The 18,023-nt window shown below is 37.2% G+C and overlaps 1 protein-coding gene across 2 annotated transcripts; it reads left to right on the top strand.

Annotated features, from left to right (window-relative positions):
- The first annotated feature begins 7,954 nt into the window (after positions 1-7,954).
- On the top strand, positions 7,955-10,117 carry LOC135626289 (protein PIN-LIKES 2-like). Of its 2 annotated transcripts, none has more exons than XM_065131490.1 (2): positions 7,955-8,137; positions 8,415-10,117. In XM_065131490.1, the coding sequence occupies exon 2, from the start codon at positions 8,587-8,589 to the stop codon at positions 9,928-9,930; it is 1,344 nt and encodes a 447-aa protein (XP_064987562.1). In that variant the 5' UTR covers positions 7,955-8,137; positions 8,415-8,586; the 3' UTR covers positions 9,931-10,117. The 2 variants fall into 2 exon arrangements, with proteins under 2 accessions (XP_064987562.1, XP_064987563.1); XM_065131491.1 differs by having other exon boundaries at positions 7,955-8,259.
- Positions 10,118-18,023: the final 7,906 nt, after the last annotated feature.

Genomic DNA, 18,023 nt, shown 5'->3' with positions numbered 1-18,023 from the left:
CCCTTTTTTTCTCTTGTTTTTCTGTCTTGTTCTCCTCCTTATCTTTGGAATCATGTGGCTGTAGTATTCTCCTCGTTACTATAGTTTTTCCTATTCTTTCCGCAGCCCCACATGCCCCCCTAATATGAATCTAAGGTTTAGAGAAAGGGGGGTAGGCTGTTAAAGGCCATTATCGGTTGAACCCACTATGGGCTGTCAGCCCAACAACCTCCCCCTTCAGCCCATGAAGGAGGCTATCTCATGACTCCTTAATGTGAAGTCATGCCCATCAGTTGTCGGCATATCTCTTGTCTTTCTTTTGGTAAAGTTTTTGTCAACATGTCTACTCTATTATCATCTGTGTGAATTTTCTGAAGTTGCAACTGCTTTTCTTCAAATACATTTCGAATCCAGTGATATATGACATCTATATGCTTTGACTTGGAATAAAATATTGAGTTCTTACATAAATTGATGGTACTTTAGCTGTCACAATGCACTACATAATTTTTCTATTTCAGCTTCAATTCTTATAATAATTCTTTCATCCATAACATTTCTTTGCAAACCTATATAGCAGTAATATATTCTGTCTCTGTGGTGGAGAGAGCAATACACCTTTACAATCTGGATTGTCATGACATAGCTCCCCCTATAAAAGTAAGTACATAACATGATGTGGATTTCCTCGTATCTATATCTCTTACCATATCTGCATCTGTATAACCGTTCAACACAGGTGATCCACCTCCAAAGCTTAAACAAACCTTAAAGCTCCCTTGCCTGGATTTGCAAGAAATCTGTTAGTAACACCTAATTGCATATGTGTTGTCCGGTCTCGTACATACCATTGCATATATTAAACTTCCAACTGCTGAAGCATAAGGAACCTTTTGCATCTTCTCCTTATCCTCATCATTTGACAGACTCTATTCTAAGAATAACTTGAAGTGACCTGTAAGAGGAGAATCAACTAGCTTTGCATTACTCATACCGAACCTTTCCAATACCTTCTCGATATAATTCTCTTGTGACAACTAAATCATCTTGGTTTTTCTATCACGGAAAATCTGCATACCTAGTATTTGCTTTGCTGGCCCCATGTCCTTCATTGCAAAGGACTCACTTAGTTTTTTCTTGATTGTAAATGACTTAATTGTAGATATATCTTTCCCAAGAATAAACATGTTATCAACATAAAGTAAGAGAATAAAAAAATTCTTACCAAATCATTTGATGTACACACAATGATGTGAAGCCATTCTTTTGTATCTATTTTTAGTAATAAATGAATCAAATTTTCTGTACCATTGTCTTGGAGCTTGCTTCAGCCCATACAAGCTCTTCTTCAACTTGCAAACAAAGTTCTCTTTACCTTTGACTTTGAAGCCTTCTAGTTGCTCCATATGATCTAATTGTTTCTATTTAAACTAATCATGCGAGAAACACTATTTATCTTCATGTTTAAACATAAAATTAAATCACCACAACCTTGCTCTGATACCAGTTGATGAGATATAAAGTGAAACTAAACTTTTCTATATGAACAAATATTAGTAGACCATAGCGGAATTAAATAGAAATCACAATCAAATATGACATAAAGATTTACGTGGAAAACTCCTCTAATGTGAAGGGTAAAAATCACGGGGCAAACTAAAGATAATCAACTATGAGAATAATGAATATACAAATCTTAATTTCTTACACAAAACTCTAGCAACAATCATAAGAGAATAACTGAGATACAAGGATCGCGTTACTGTGTACAATATCTAAATTCTCCTCAAGTAATCACAGCAAGAATGTTTTGTAGATTTGATCTAACCTGAGATGAGAACACTGCATAGATGATTGAGAACAGCCTCTCTACGTTGTCCTTATTTTCTTCTCTTTCTTTCTCTTATTTTTCTGTCTTGTTCTCTTCCTTATCTTTTCGTAGCCCCCGCACTCTCCTAATATGAATCTAGGGTTTAGAGAAAGAGAGGTGGGATGTGGATTGTTAAAGCCCACTATGGGTTGTCAGCCCAACAAGTACAACATATTTAGTGGCTCCTAAAGAACATGCAACCAGGAGGAGGGAGCTATAATGACAATGAGTTACCACTTGAGGCCCTTTCAATATATTATGATATCCGAGAGAAGAATAATCTAATTCTCTTTGCAGATTGATATCTCATATCCGACTATGAAGCACTTGTAGATCAGATAAATTTTTTTTTGATTATATATTTTATACTAACATACCGACATCTGAACGAAGAACCCATCCTGATACAATCCACCGGACGGTTGTGTGTGTGGGGTCATACGATCCACCGTACTGTCACGGATAAACTTCTAAATAGGGTGTTTGATGTAATGCTTATGTATGTCCGTGTCTTTTGGTATGTTCATGCATTGTACAGCATGTAGGGGGACGGCCGAAGGCTTGATAGTCCCATTTTAGTTGGGTCGGTGGCCGCTTTAGGCTTGTAAATAAAGGTTGTGTCATGTGGACACGTGTGAGAGATTTTCGGTCTGTAATGGACCATTTTACCCTTTGTTGTGCCACTGTTCAGAGCTTGTAAAGTCTGTTTGTAATTTGCATTGTCTATGAAGTGTTTTTCGGACATGTTTGCTTGTGGATCTCGATTGAGTCGTTCTCTTTAACCCGTTCTCTCTTTTCTTGGTCCTAAGGGACAATGGGAGGCTTCGGGGAGGCTGACCTTTGCGGACGGACGCGCGAGGGTGCCGCACGACTTAGGCAAAACAAGCTAAGTCCGTGTCATATGGTATCAGAGCCGGGACAAGCACTCATAGAAACACTTGACATGCAAACGTGGGGGACCTAGCGGAGCTGCGTTGAGGGCAGTCAGCACATACGCGACCGTTTGAGGGAAAACGGGCATGGAGATGTAGGGAAAATAGTCGCTCAGAGGAGCGGGCATCTGAGATTGGCATTCAGAGGAATGGCCAACCCTTCGCGCAAGAGGCACCATGAGAACAGGCAAGCTTGGAAGAATTTGGAGCGCACAAAGGTTGGGATGGCTGAGTTTGAGCTACGGCTCAACGTTAACAACTATACTTGATGGTGCTCTAGGCAAGCGAGGCGCTTGGCAAGAATGAGACCATGCAAGGTGGAATGAGTTGCTCAACGACCAAAAGAGTTATGCAAAGCTCACAGAGGTGAGGGGAATTGCTAACTCGAAGAATTTGGTACTCATGCATGGGCTTGTATGCGGACGATGGAATGTTCGTGGCCATCCCAAGGCGACCGAAACTCGGCGCCATGGAGCATTGAAACTTTCTCTTCGGCATGTGAAGGATATGTCCGTCGGAGGTTGAAGTGTGCAACGAGTTCAGCATGTTGCTAGGCCTTGAGGGATGCAGCGGGGGCTGTATTGACATGAAGTCGCAATCTAGCAAGTGCATTTGCAGGAGGCAGAACAGTGCACAGTTTGTTCAGCAGTTCGGAGTAGTCTAAGGGGATGGTGGTCTCCAAAACGAAGATAGATGTTGCTCCAACGGGATAGTTATCCAGGAGGGATAAGTCTCGGCTCTCTAGAGGGAGAATCATGTGACATGTACCTCACATATTGAGGAGGAGTACCTCAACAAACAACAACTCCACGAAGCTCGATGGACTGAGCAAGCGGCGAGGAGTCGTCGCATGATCTCGCTTGAGAGAATGCATTGGTGGATGCATTGCGAGATCAAGTGGGGGAGCGACCTAAAGCAACTTATGAAGGTACACTTGGAGTCGATGTGGAGATCGGACTCAAGAGAGGGCTGACCCGTGAAATGGTGGGTGCGAGAGCCACCATCGACTCAATGCAAAAACGAGGAGCGGAGCAACTTGGGTGTAACTTGGCGAAGTACCCAAGCCGCATGAAGGGAGCTAGCATAGAAGTTGGAACATGGAGCAAAGGCACAGTGCTTTTCTTAGACAGAGGTCAAGGACATGAACTCTTGCAGAGGCAAGAGTAGGATCATGTTGTTCCATGGGTCCTTCATTCTGACGGAGCGGACTCATCTTGCATGGTGCCAAAGACGAAGGGAGCTTCGGGGCACATGCACCTTATCTCGGAGAAGCATTTGATGGAGGAACTAAGGCGACTCAATTTGCGGAGGCGAAGTTGGGTTCAGAAGGCCTTAGCACGGGGCAAGAGGACGCAGAGGCGGATACTCTTGAAGAATATGCCATAGTGTTGCCATTCGAGTTTCTATGAAGGAAGCGGTGCGTAGCGAAGATTGTGCTGATAGGGGCAGAGGCCCAGGATCCAAACAATGGTGCACAAATTATAGTGAAGTTGGTGGACTTCGGGAGCTACTAGGCGACGTACTGTCCTAGAGCGGTGCTTCATCTAGGTGTGACCCAAGAGTGGGTGGATGAAGGTCGATTGTCAAAGGAGCGAACAAAATCGAAGGTGGAGGAGACCCCGCGATGTATTGGCAGAGGCCACACATGGAGGGTTCACAATTCGAGTTTATTCCACAAGGATCAGAATGCAATGGAGATGTCACCAGGAGGCGACATGGTGTAGCGGATCATGGTGGAACAGTTCGTGGCAATGCGATACACACGACTGAGCCCCGTGAGGGACTGGATCATACGGAGGTATGATCGGGAGCTACTGGAAGCTCCACTTCGGTGAACAACACGATGGCAAGAAGGGCTATGGGTTCTAGGAGTGAAGGCCATGGTACCGCAGAGGCGGGTCTTCCGTGCGTACATCGAATTTTCCATCAGATGAAAGCCTTGGTCATCAGCATATGGGGGCTGTGTTCCACCAAGGGAAAAGTTCGAATGCAAGTACCAGTGAGTCCCATAGGAGGGACTTGATCATACAGCGGTATGATCGAAGCAGCTGGAGAGTTGGACTACTCCAGAGCTTATATTCGCTTAAGGGAGCCCGACAAGTCAGAGGACAAGGTCGAGTAAGCGAACGTTGCTGCCAAGGAAGCTAAGGAGAATAGAATCGGTGCAAACTCTACAACGTGATGACAGAGGCCATGCATGGGAGTTGCAGTCTGTCTCTCCATCGACCAGACGGACTGCTTAGAGAACACAGAGGTGTTGAAGCAGGGGGTCGAAAGGGGCGAGGAAGCGACGACGAGTCCAAAGGGACTTAGCTACCCAAAATCAAGCATCAGTTAGAATGAAGGTGGACTCAGAGGAGTGCCACGGAGACATTTCTACTTATCATGAAGAAAAGGGATGCAGATGCGAGGCGACGGATAGTAGGGCCATGGGCATGGCAGCGCCATGGTATCGTAGAGGCGGGACTTCCGTGAAAGTCATTGATCCCTTGCTCTCATGGAGGGAGAGCGCTTGGTCGTGAAAGGGGCCGAGGAGGTGGAGAACGCAGAGGCAATCTCTAAGTACCGAGACAAGGCTGAAGGATAGAGGCCGAAGAACTTCGTAAGACTAGTGTCAATGTGCTTCTCATCAAGATAGTTGAAAGTGAAGGACTTCGGGTCATGCAAGAGTGCAGAACCAAGGAACGAAACATGCAGTACGTGGTGCTGTACCTTCGCTACTCAGGGGAGTAGGCGACAGGGTTGATGGAGAAGACGGTACAATCCCAGAAGCGACCAAACCTATGAGAGAACTACTCCAAGTTGGGGTGAAAACTTCCTGCATTCCAGAAGTTCAATGGCATTGAGAAGGTGAATCACAGTAGCTAACTCAACGCAAGGAGTGCAAACGCTTCAAGTGCTTCAGAAGTGTGAGCAAAGAGCAGGCGAAGGCCAGTAACCAGCTCGATGCATGGAGTACAACCTCGAGGAGGCGGGCGAAGTCAAGTAACCTTTGCCTTCTCAACTCTTAAGAGAATGGGCGAAACCGAGTACCCCAATTCTCTTATCTATCCAGTAGAGGAGCTCTGCAAAAGTTCAAAGACCCTTCGAAGATAATGGAAGACAATAGTTGTCAAATCCTCACCAATGGTGATCAGTGTTACTAAGAGTAGATTGTCCGCTTCATTTCCCAACGAAATGCCAATCAAAAGCGGAAGTGATGCGAACCTACTTGGATGTGACAACTAAGTGAAAGAAGAGTCAATGAGCAAATTTTGTGGAGGAAGGACCCAAATATTCAGAAGTTTGCGAGACGATGCTCGTTAAAAGCTCCAACAAGCATCCACCCAGTTCAAGCAGCATGAGGCATTCGAGAGACTGGCGTAGTAAGGATGGTCTTTTCCTTTATTTGAAGGATCCGCAGGAATCAACAAGGATCAACACAACTCAGCCAACCCCACACCGGAGTCAGAGTCGTTGGTGAGTTGAAGCAGCATGGCGGATCAAAAGGTTCGACTACTCGAAAACAATAGTGGAGAGCAGTTGGGAGCCCAGGGACGCATTGCAGTTGGAGCAGAAGATTGAAGACTTAGCAGAGGCAAGGAGTTGCAGTGTCGACAAAGGCTTCGACGAGGACGTCGAAGGAATAAGTGGGGGAGAATGTCACGGACAAACTTCTAAACAGGGTGTTTGATGTAATGCTTATGTATGTCCGTATCTTTTGGTATGTTCATGCATTGTACAGCATGTAGGGGGACGGCTGAAGGCTTGATAGTCCCATTTTAGTTGGGTCGGTGGCCGCTTTAGGCTTGTAAATAAAGGTTGTGTCATGTGGACACGTGTGAGAGATTTTCGGTCTGTAATGAACCATTTTACCCTTTGTTGTGCCACTGTTCAGAGCTTGTAAAGCCTGTTTGTAATTTGCATTATCTATGAAGTGTTTTTCGGACATGTTTGCTTGTGGATCCCGATTGAGGCGTTCTCTTTAACCCGTTCTCTCTTTTGTTGGTCCTAAGGGATAATGGGAGGCTTCGGGGAGGCTGACCTTTGCGGACGGACGTACGAGGGTGCCGCACGACTTAGGCAAAATCAGCTAAGTCCGTGTCAGTACAGTTGTGTGCAGGGTCATCGTTAAGCTTCGTAGGATTTACGGAGGGTTGAGAACGGGATGCATGCGACCATCATCATGTGGATCATGGCAATTGTCTTGCTCGAGCATGATGTAAAGTACATGGATTGTGATGGCGGTCATGTGATCGGTGACCGTGTGTGTGGTATGCGGGTGGACCCCAGTCCTCTGCCATTTGTTATTTTATTTCTTTAATTTCTGTATTTTTATTATACTCCTGCAGAGAACCCCATGTGACTGCCGCTTGGTATTTTTGTCCTTTCCCGACAATATACCATCTCTACCGAAGATAGAGGTCGTGATTTGCCCCCACTGGAACGTTCCAGTTAACTCTGGAATAAAGGTAACTCTGGCGTAAGAGTGGCTTCCATAGTACCAGTCCAAATCCATTTACGTATTTGAGTACATTACTTGCTACGTGAATGTGCATCTATCACCAACCAAGATTCATATTTGAATCGGGATCTTCAATGTCCCTTAGTTCCATGTTGTTTACAGTTGAGAAGAGACAAGAAGGAACGAGTTACATGTAGTAGAACCATAACAAGGCATTAAGCCTGATGGAAGCTGTGCACGAGACCAATCAACGTTGGTATTCCTTAATCAATAAATCAAGGGATTCTTTTAAAAATAAAATAAAATAAAATAAAATAAAATTTTATATGACAAAGTTTCAAATCCTCTTATCTGAAGATATTTGCAAATTGAGATTTCAAGCCCTTAATTTAGGCCAAGTGAGTAGGCAGATCACCAATAAAGTAACAATTAAGGCATCATATTCTATTAATTTATTATATTAATCTAAACCGATCTCCTATTACCGAGTCCAACACGCTGCATAAGGGATCAGAACAAATAAATTGTGGATTACCAAAATAAATAGGTGCTTAAATCCGTAAAATATTAAACTTGTTTGGTAAATTTCCGCTTGTTTCCTGAAATTTTACAAGTGTTTATTGTTCGTGTTTTAGTGTTTTTGAAAACAACGATCAAGGTAAACACGGGATATGCTAAACCTGTCCTTTTCACACATGGGGGGAGCAACCATAAAAGGAGGGGCAGGCGGAGGTCGAGGTGAGGACCCCGACGCCTCTCAACTCGCTGTTTATTGGATGTCTTTGCGTCCGTCGATGCAGCGATCGGTTCGATGAAGTCTGGACGTGTATATTTCGAAGATCTGTGACCGGGAACTCCGAATCCAACCTAGTTTCTGCGAAGAGATTCGATCTCTGTTCGTGTTTTTTCATGGTGGGTGAGCTTTCCGATGCCGGTCTTATGGGCTTTGTCTGTTAGATTTCTCTGTATCTTTTAGGGATTGGTTCTACGCGAAGATCCGATGTTTGTCTCAAATCTCGAAGATTCAACTTTTTGTATGAAAGATCTCATTTGTTCTTTTGATATTTGCTTCACATATTATGTTTTAGATCTTTGTATAAGATTCAAAGTTGTGATTTCTTTGTTTTTATGAATCTGATGGAATTTGGATTCTGGAAATTTTTGATAAACTGTTCCAAAACTTTTACAGAATCCATGAAGAAAAATCCTCAAGCGGATGCGTGCCGATGGTAAATTGAGAATAGCGTTCTGTACTGTCTGATGTTTGTGGAAAGTACGGTATATATTCAGTCAAGGAGGAAAGAAGGATTCTTGGTGATTAGTCGAGAAAGAGAGGAAGATTCCTGGTGATTTTTGTTAGAATGGATCAAGGAATGGCCACTGGAAGCGATAATTTGCTCTCGGCCGTGGTGCCCCTGATGAAGCTATTGTGCCTTACTGTCATTGGCCTCATCCTCGCGCACCCTCGAACCCAAATCGTTCCTAGGGCCACATTCAAACTTCTTAGCAAGCTTGTCTTCGCCCTCTTCCTTCCCTGCCTCATTTTTGTCCATCTCGGCCAGTCGGTCACCGTTGATGATGTCTTGCTTTGGTGGTTTGTGCCCATCAATGTGCTCATTAGCACCGCTATAGGCTGTGCTCTTGGATACATAGTCGCCATCGTTTGTCACCCCCCGCCTCAATTCTTCCGGTTCACCATTATCATGACCGGTTTTGGCAACACAGGCAATCTCCCAATTGCCATAGTTGGATCGGTCTGCCATAGCTCGGATAATCCGTTTGGCCCAGATTGCCGTCGAGCTGGGATTGCATATGTATCATTTGCCCAATGGGTCTCAGTTATTTTAGTTTACACATTTGTTTATCACATGATGGAACCGCCAATGGAGTACTATGAAATTGTTTCTGAAGAGAATGAGATTGAGAAAGAAGAACCTATCAGTAATGCCAGTAGACCGTTGCTCCATGAAGCTGAGTGGCCAGGAATGGTAGACAAAGAGACAACACATTCCAAGACACCATTCATAGCCAGAGTGTTTATGAGCATTTCTGGATCATCTCAAAACACTTTTCCGGATATTGATTTTTCTGAGGAGGGAGGTTCAACTGCTGGGCCTAGTAGTCCAAAGTCCCTTAGGTGCTTTGCAGAACCCAAAGTTGTACAAAGGATAAGAGTTGTCGCAGAACAGACTCCAATACGGCACATCCTTCAGCCTCCAACAATCGCTTCTTTATTGGCGCTTATAGTGGGATTGGTTCCAGTGTTTAAAGCTTTTGTTTTTGGCTATGATGCACCACTTTCGTTCTTCACAGATAGTCTGGAAATCTTAGCCGGAGCAGTGGTTCCCTCGGTAATGTTAATTCTTGGAGGAATGTTGGCAGAAGGTCCTAATGATTCAGCTCTTGGGATCAGAACTACAATTGGAATCGTTGTTACAAGGCTTTTGGTGCTTCCATTAGTGGGGATTGGAGTGGTTGCGTTGGCTGATAAGATGCATCTTTTGATTGAAGGAGACCAGATGTACCGCTTTGTTCTCTTATTGCAGTATACCACACCAAGTGCTATATTGTTGGGGGCCATTGCTAGCTTGAGGAATTATGCAGTGAGGGAAGCTTCAGCACTCCTGTTCTGGCAGCACATATGTGCTGTGGTATCTCTCTCAGTTTATATTGTTATTTACTTCAAGCTGCTCTCATATGTTTGAGGTTAGGCCCTTCTAGTTATTTTTATTTTGAGGATCCATGATTAGTCTATGATGGCAACTTAATGAACTCGTTGTTATTTTGTCAATTATGGTCCGTAATGAATAAGATTGATTTTTGCCAATATCTTGTATAAACAATGTTGGATAATATAAGGATTATCAATTTAGATGTGATCCTTCATCAAAATGTTTCATATTATTTCTTTAGCATCTCTTGCCCTTTATGAAGTTCTCTACATAATTCCAGTTGGCTAGCTTGGTTTAACTTATTACGAACACAGGAAAATATAATTTCTTTTCTTGGTGCCACTGGATTTGGCTTAGCAGGATAAATGTTCTCATTGTTACAAGTCACCCTCTTGTTCTCCACTTGCAAGTTTGGGTCACGTACTCGTAAGGAACCACCAATACATGGTTTGTTCTGTTTAAGGAATTATTTGTGGTGTAGAAGTTAATTGTATATTAAACAAGACTCGTTAGGTTCTTAAGTACGCACTTGACATATTAAATATAGGAGCCACCATCTTAGAGAAGCAGTGGACCTATATATTCTCGAGCAAGACTTACTAGATATAGGCATAATATTTGATGTTTTTTGAAATCGATCTTGTATTTGCATGTTCATATTAATAATTATATAGTGCCAGGATCTTAACTTCTATCATTTCATATTTATCTAGGATACTGATTGCAACCAGCACAATTTTTTCCATTGTTGTAGAAAGCTACATTCTCACCATTCGAGTCATAGATCGGCATAAATGCAAAAAAGAAAATTGTCAATCTCGTGTCATATATGACTGGCTTGTAGTTGTGCCTCTTTGGTTGATGTTTATGTTCATTTAGCTATCATATTTTCTGGTCTTAATTGCCTACTTTAGAAGCGAGGATGTAGAATAAAAAACTTGTAAATGTACCAAAATTTATCCAGAGAAAAATAAGAATTGGCACATTAATTTCTACTGAAGAATGCAGGTGGTTTTCTGCATGGGTGAAAAACCAAAGTAGGGGAGGCAGAGAGAGCACAGAAGATTATATTTGAGAAGAGGAGAGAGAAATGATAAGAAGTAGAGAAGGATGAGCATGTATTATCTGTAGCCAAGGACTAGATAATCTTCATTATCATATTTATGAACTGTCACGAGTTTGAACAGAACCTATTCTATATAGAAGCAAGGAGGATAATGGAGGACTGTTAACCCATTTAAAGGTCTTTCATGATGCTAATTGCAGTTGGTCAATTTATTCTTGTTTTAAAGACTTGTGAAAGTAAAAAGGAAGAAGTAAGTTATATACTTCCTTTTCCCTAAAGTTTGGAATCCATTTGGAGCTTTTTCAAATTAGGAAATTAGACAGTTGAAATGATCCGACTCTGGACCAACACCTCTCTCTTCCTGTTAGACTCCTGTCTTCCTGTTAAAAATTTGCCTAGATTATATCTTTCAGAAGAAACTAGGATGGAAATAGTTCAACAAATACCTTGTGCTTTCTAGATTATGGCCCCAAATTTTAGTTTCATCATATATTATAGCTTTTAGTTATTTGAGGTTCACAAGTATTGACTTCTGCGTTATTTAGCTTGGAATAATTACAAGGCGTGGAAGAATTGAAAACCCAGCAATGGTTGTAGTTCAGATTGCACTGAACCGAATTAGCTTGTTATCTAAAACTGTAAGCTTGCCTTTTGAAGGGACTTCAGGTATCTCCTCTGATTACTAGTGCTGTTGAAGATTTCCTTTGGAAAACCTGAGAACTTGTCGACTAAAGAAAAGAATCCATGCCGATGTATGGAATAATGTGATGATATTGCATTGATACATTCTTTAACTGAAGATAGTGAAGTTTGCATTGATATTGCATTGATACATTCTTTTATAATTACCGCAAAAACATACAGAAATTGGTGATAATACTGCATTGACATCGAGTTAAAATCAAACTTTTCTTTTGATAATAAGATCTCTTCGTAGCTGCTAGAACCATCGCGTATTCTCCCTAATGTGTCTCTGAATTGAAATCTTCAACTTGCTCAGATTGGTCATCATCATAATTGCTATACATTTATGAGATTCTTTTAACCAAAAGTCACTTTGATTTATTTTGGATGGAAAATAATTTAAAAAGAGAGGGCAACCGACCAGAGAGCAGAGCAAGGTCTTCGAGTTGTCAAATACTTTATTCTCTCTCTCTCTCTCTCTCTCTCTCTCTCTCTCTCTATATATATATATATATATATATATATATATAAGCAACATCTTTCCAAGCTTGAACTTACTCCTCACTTCTCAAACCAAGTAAATAAAAACTAATTACATTCTCGGTAGTAAAGATTGATACTTGAAGATTTAATATTTATTAGATATTTAAATATCACCTAGCAATAGAAAAAGATAAGAGAGAATTTTATCTATTCTCGGGTAGAGTATTTAGTTTGATCTATGTGGATAAATATATATAATTTTATTAAAAAAATTAATTAAAATATGTCAAATGCTTTGCATTTCTAACTCGATAAACTTTTTAATGATATATAGTTTATCTCATAAATATTTTTGAATTAATTTCGAAATTAATTTAAACTCAACATTAAGATTTTTTATGGATAAGTAAGAGATTAATGTAAGCACTTTAAATATTTTAGTCATTATATCGAGATGCTCTTGTATCAATATGTTAGTACAATATTTTGTTGTTCGAGTTGGAATAAGGGTAAGATGTAGAGGGGCATTCTCGATAAATGTAAGATCTAAGTTAGTTTTGGTGTTTGAATTGGTTGAACTAGTTGGGCAACACTAACAAGAGTTTGTTCAAATCTGAAAATATACGTAAAGGTATGGTTACATGTGGGTGGTAGTTGAGGGAAATGTGCAACGTTTTAGATCAAATTATTGGACGATGTCCATCGTATCCATTGCTCGTATTTATTGGCTTAGGCCATGTTGATCATAGGGTTCATCGTATCTCTCTGGATTTGATCATCATCTATGGGCCACATGCGATCAACGTGGCCTTGAGTGATTGGCTCATTTGTCATGTATTTTATATATTTAATAGAAAATAATAGTATGAGATAAAGAGACAAAGAACATGACGAGGGGGTCAATTGGATCGTGGATCACTAGATGGGGTAGGCGGGAGTCATAATACTTGGAGGATAGAACAATTAATTATTTAAAAAACTTTTATGTGAATAAAAAAAAGAAAATCCAAAAATCAATGTGGGAAGACACTCGGATCTCTTTTACAATTTCACTCTAATAAGTTTTGGAAGTGAGAAAATATGCATGAGAAATTTTTTAAAATTTATATAAAAAGGTGGACGAATATTTAATAGACTTGATTTAAAACTTGAAGTTTGTTATTACAAGAAATTAACTTGAAGTTTTTTATTACAAGAAATTTATTTTAATTTTTTATTTTCTGTAGATGTAAAGAGAAGTATGGAATCATGTAATTTTTTTTATATTAATTTTATTTTTTTTATAAAAAATCTTCTTTTCAACGCACAATCAGCAGGTAGGAACACTCTGATTGTCTACTTAGAGAGAGACCATCTCATTGGTGATTTGTACTTTTTTATAAAAAGATTTAAAGTATTATGTCTGGGAGGATTTTAATTTTTTATTAAATAAGTTGATTAGATAAAATTTTAAAGATAAGATTCTTTTTATTTAAATTATTATTCTAATCTATAAATAGATAGTATTTATAAAAATAAATCAACTCAAATCTAAGTGTTCATAGTCAAGTATAAGTTGTTTAAAATCTTCTATGTGTTTTTTTAATTTTATATATATATATATTTTACTTTTATCTTGATTTCTTTTCTTATATTTTGTTTGATCTTGTGTAGTTGTTTGTTATTACTATTTGAGAAAGTGTTGTGCTTATGATCTTTTCATCCTTCACATGTTATTAGAGTTATAACGATGGTAATTTATATTTTAAGATCTTCTTGGTATAGAAGATAACCTTTCTTAATTATGGATTATAATAGTTAAGTTGATGGATTTAGTATTAAACTTCTTAATCAGTCTAATTATAATATCTAGAAGACTTATTTATAGTCATACCTTATAGGAGAAAATCTATAGAATATGATTGATGATAATGTAACAATAGCATTAGATGATACTATGAAAAGATAGAGGACATTAACCGCAAAAGTTGAATTTATGTTAAAGAGATCTATCTCTCATGATTTTTTTGAAATTGGTTGCAAATCAGTTTCAGAGATTTGGATTACTCTTGAGACATTATTTAATAAAAAGAATATGACTCAGCTTCATATTTGGAGAATGATTTGATAAATACTATTAAAGGTGATCTCTCAAATTTTTAAAAAATATTTTTAAAAAATATTTTTAAAAAATATTTTTAAAAGATTAAAATTTTATATTCAAATATATCACTTTTAGATCCAAATGAATCTATTTCTAATACATGATTGAAATGTTATATTATTTATAATGTTAAAAAAGAATATGTTTCTTATATTACATGGATGGATTCAACGATCATCTTTAGTAGAGTTAAAAAATCTTTGTATTTCATAGGACGAGAGTCTTTGCTTTAGGAAAGGATGGAGATACTCATTTTATAAATAAAAAAAATTATAATGATAAAGATAAAGATAAAGTGATGAATGATGATGTTAACAGTAAGTCAAAGTTTTCTTCCAAGAATAATATAAATCAAAAGAAGATCAAATGTTATAGGTGTAACAAGTTACGTCATATAAAAAAAATTATCGTATTAAGATTAAAAGAAAAAATATTATAAATAAGAAAATTATTTTAATATTATTGATAAAGATTATGGTAAATATTTAATAATTGAAATTGCTATAGTGAAGGTCATCATGACATCCATCAACTTTGAACATGAGTAGATAGTTGATTTAGGATATTGTCATCATCTCATTAGCGATGAAACCAAATTCACTAATTTTCATTAATATGAAGATAACAATGTAAGGTTAAAGCAAGTTCCTAAGCATGGTATAAAAAAATTACTCAATACTTATATTTCTATGATTATTTTCTTATCATTCATATTTTAGCTTATTTATTAAAAAGCAACAAAATTTACATGTAATTATTCTTCTATATGTAGATGATAAGATCATCATTGATAATAACAAAATAGAGATTTCAAAGTTTCATGATGATATTTCTTTTTGGTTTAAAATTAAAGTCTTGAGGGAGCTTAATATTTTTTTTGAGTTGGAGGTGACGAATATAAAATAATGAATATTTATCTCTTAAATAAGCTATGGAGAGAAAATTATTAAAAGGTTTGAAATTAACAAAGGTTTCTACTCACTTGATACAAATATAAAGGAAAATTGTAATGATGGCAAGGTTCTTTCTTATTCTTGATATTTTTGTGCTCTTATTGATAGTCTCATTTACTTATTGGTATTTTTGTGCTCTTATATTTTTAATTATTCTTTCAAGTCATTTTTTACAATCTCCAAGAAAGTCACGTCTTAATGTAGTAATTTTTTTAAAAAATATATGAATTTTACTCTTGATTTGGGATTGTATAATAAGAAGGGTATTCATCTTGAATTTCATGATTATGTAGATAAGATGACTTGAATAATCCTATATTTACTTGTGACTATGTCTTTTTATATGGTTCTATTTATATTAAATTGATTGCTTATGCTGATGCGGATTTTACTGGATGTAGATTAGATAGAAAAAGCACATCCGAAACATGTTAATTCTTAGGTCATGCACTTATTTCTTGGTCTTCCAAGAAACAAAACTTGATTGCACTATCTACAACCGAAGCCAAATACATAGTTGCGACTGCATGTTGTGTACAAGTTGTGTAGATGAAAAACACTTTAGAGGATTATAAGATTCACCTTAAGAATATTCCTATAAAATGTAATAACACAAGTGCAATATGTTTAACAAAAAATCTCATTCAACACTCTAGAACAAAACATATTGACATTAGGAATCATTTTATATGAGATCATGTTAATAATTATGATGTAATTTTAGAATTCATTGATACAAAACATCAATTGGCCGATATCTTTACAAAACCTTTAAATGAAAAATAATTTGATTTCATTACATGGGAGTTAGGAATGTTAAATTATTTGAATGCATGAGTTTGTTGTATTTCTTTTCTGGACTATCCTTCTCTTAAGGTATTTCATGAACGGGGCTTTCATGAATCTATTTAGTTTTTATCTTCCTTAGTATTAAGTTTATTTCATATCCTTGCTCCATCACTTAATGACTTTTGATATACTTAGTTACTTCATGGATTTCATTGACAAATACATCTCTCACGGGTTGAACTCTTAAGAATTTTTTTAATGAGAAACAGTTTTGAATTATGAAGTTCTATTCGTGAATTTTTTTTCATGTGGTACTCCTCTCCCATGAATTCTTTCTTATTCTTCTCATGAAAGAAGGATTTTTATGAATTTTTAAGTACAAGATGATTACTTGCAAGAATGAGGATTTGATTTCACATGAATATTTTGATTCTTTTTCATGAATCCCTTCTTTTTTTTAAAATTGAAGTATGATTTAATGAAACTTATTTACTATTTTTGACTTAGTTGAAATCATTTCACAAATTTGGTTCTTAATAGATTCCCTCCTTACTTTTCTTCCTCTTCTTCATGTAACATCCCACATTTTTTAAAATTTAGTAAAAGGTTTGTTGGTAAAAATAAGGATTATTTAATAATTATTTTATATTAAATGATATTATATTAAAAGTTTATGGCTAGGGACCTAAGAGTAAATATTAGAAGTTTGATATAATTTATGAAAGATTCAGATTTAAGTTTAAAAAAAAAAAATAGTGGGCATGTATCACTAGCTAACCTAATTGTGCAACTTATGTTTACTCTAAAGATGACACTTAGCCCTTTTCATGCATGCTTGACACCTTGCAACTTTTGCATTAGTCAAAACCCAAAGAAAAAATAAAAGAATTATATGGAAAGCTAAAGAAAACAAACCTGAAGAGTTGCAGCCAACGTGAGTTTGAGAAGAGAAGGGAAGAAGAAGAAGAAGAAGAAGAGCATGAGGTTTTTCATCAATTTTCCCATATTTAGGATTCAAATAATTTTATGACAAGTGTTATAACACCATCCCACGATAACCTTAATCTCTGTTTCCATTTTTATTATGCAAAATTTGAGAGATTTCAACTTAGAACCAGACCTTCTTTTGTTTTGATACAAAGCCATGAATCTATAAATTTTTCGTACTCTGACCTCTATGTAATGTTTCGGTCATAACATTTTGTAATAAACTCTGACTTAGACAAAAACTATTCCATTTGAAAGTAGACAAAAAAAATCTTTATTTTGATACTAAGATCGAATGATTTGGAGTTTAAATGTCTATTAAGACTTCTGTTTAAATTAATCCTACAGATTCTGTAAAATATGGACTAAAATTTCTGATCTCTTGTTGTTTAACTACTTATAACTTTCTGCTGTGAACTCAGATTCATAAAAAGTATGATTTATTCAAAGCTAGACTCAAAAATATTTTTTATATACCTGATTTGAAACTTTTGGAGTGCAATTGCTAACTGAAACATCTACTTTCATCGACCCTATGGATTCAGTAAAATAGAGCTAATATTTTCAGACTTTTCACTACGAAATTATCTATAACTCCCTATTGTAAATTCCAATTCTTGTAAAGCTTGATTTGCTTAAAACTAGATTGACAAAGCTTTCTAATGACACCTATTTTGTATAAATTGGAGCATAATTGGTTATCCAAATAGTTTATACAATATTCCTATCAAATTCTGCAAGAATCGAGCTGTGGTCAATTTCGACTTTCCTTGTTTCTTCTCTTTGGAAATTGATTTTGGCAAAAACTCTTACTTCAGTTAAGATTTACATTATTATCTTAAATTCCTGTACACTTTTGTCCTTTATTTATTTATACATCTGCAACTATCATCTAAAGTTCATGTTTGCATTGTAACGATTCAGCATATGCATCCCATTGTTCCGCATTTGCTTTCGATATGTACCTCTTCCAGTTTCATTTCTTTGGACATTGAATTCATCTAACTTTCTTATTTCAATT

Source organism: Musa acuminata, chromosome BXJ2-11 (genome assembly GCF_036884655.1).
Source record: "Musa acuminata AAA Group cultivar baxijiao chromosome BXJ2-11, Cavendish_Baxijiao_AAA, whole genome shotgun sequence".
Lineage (NCBI taxonomy): Eukaryota > Viridiplantae > Streptophyta > Magnoliopsida > Zingiberales > Musaceae > Musa > Musa acuminata.
This window is presented reverse-complemented; position numbering and strand designations above follow the sequence as displayed.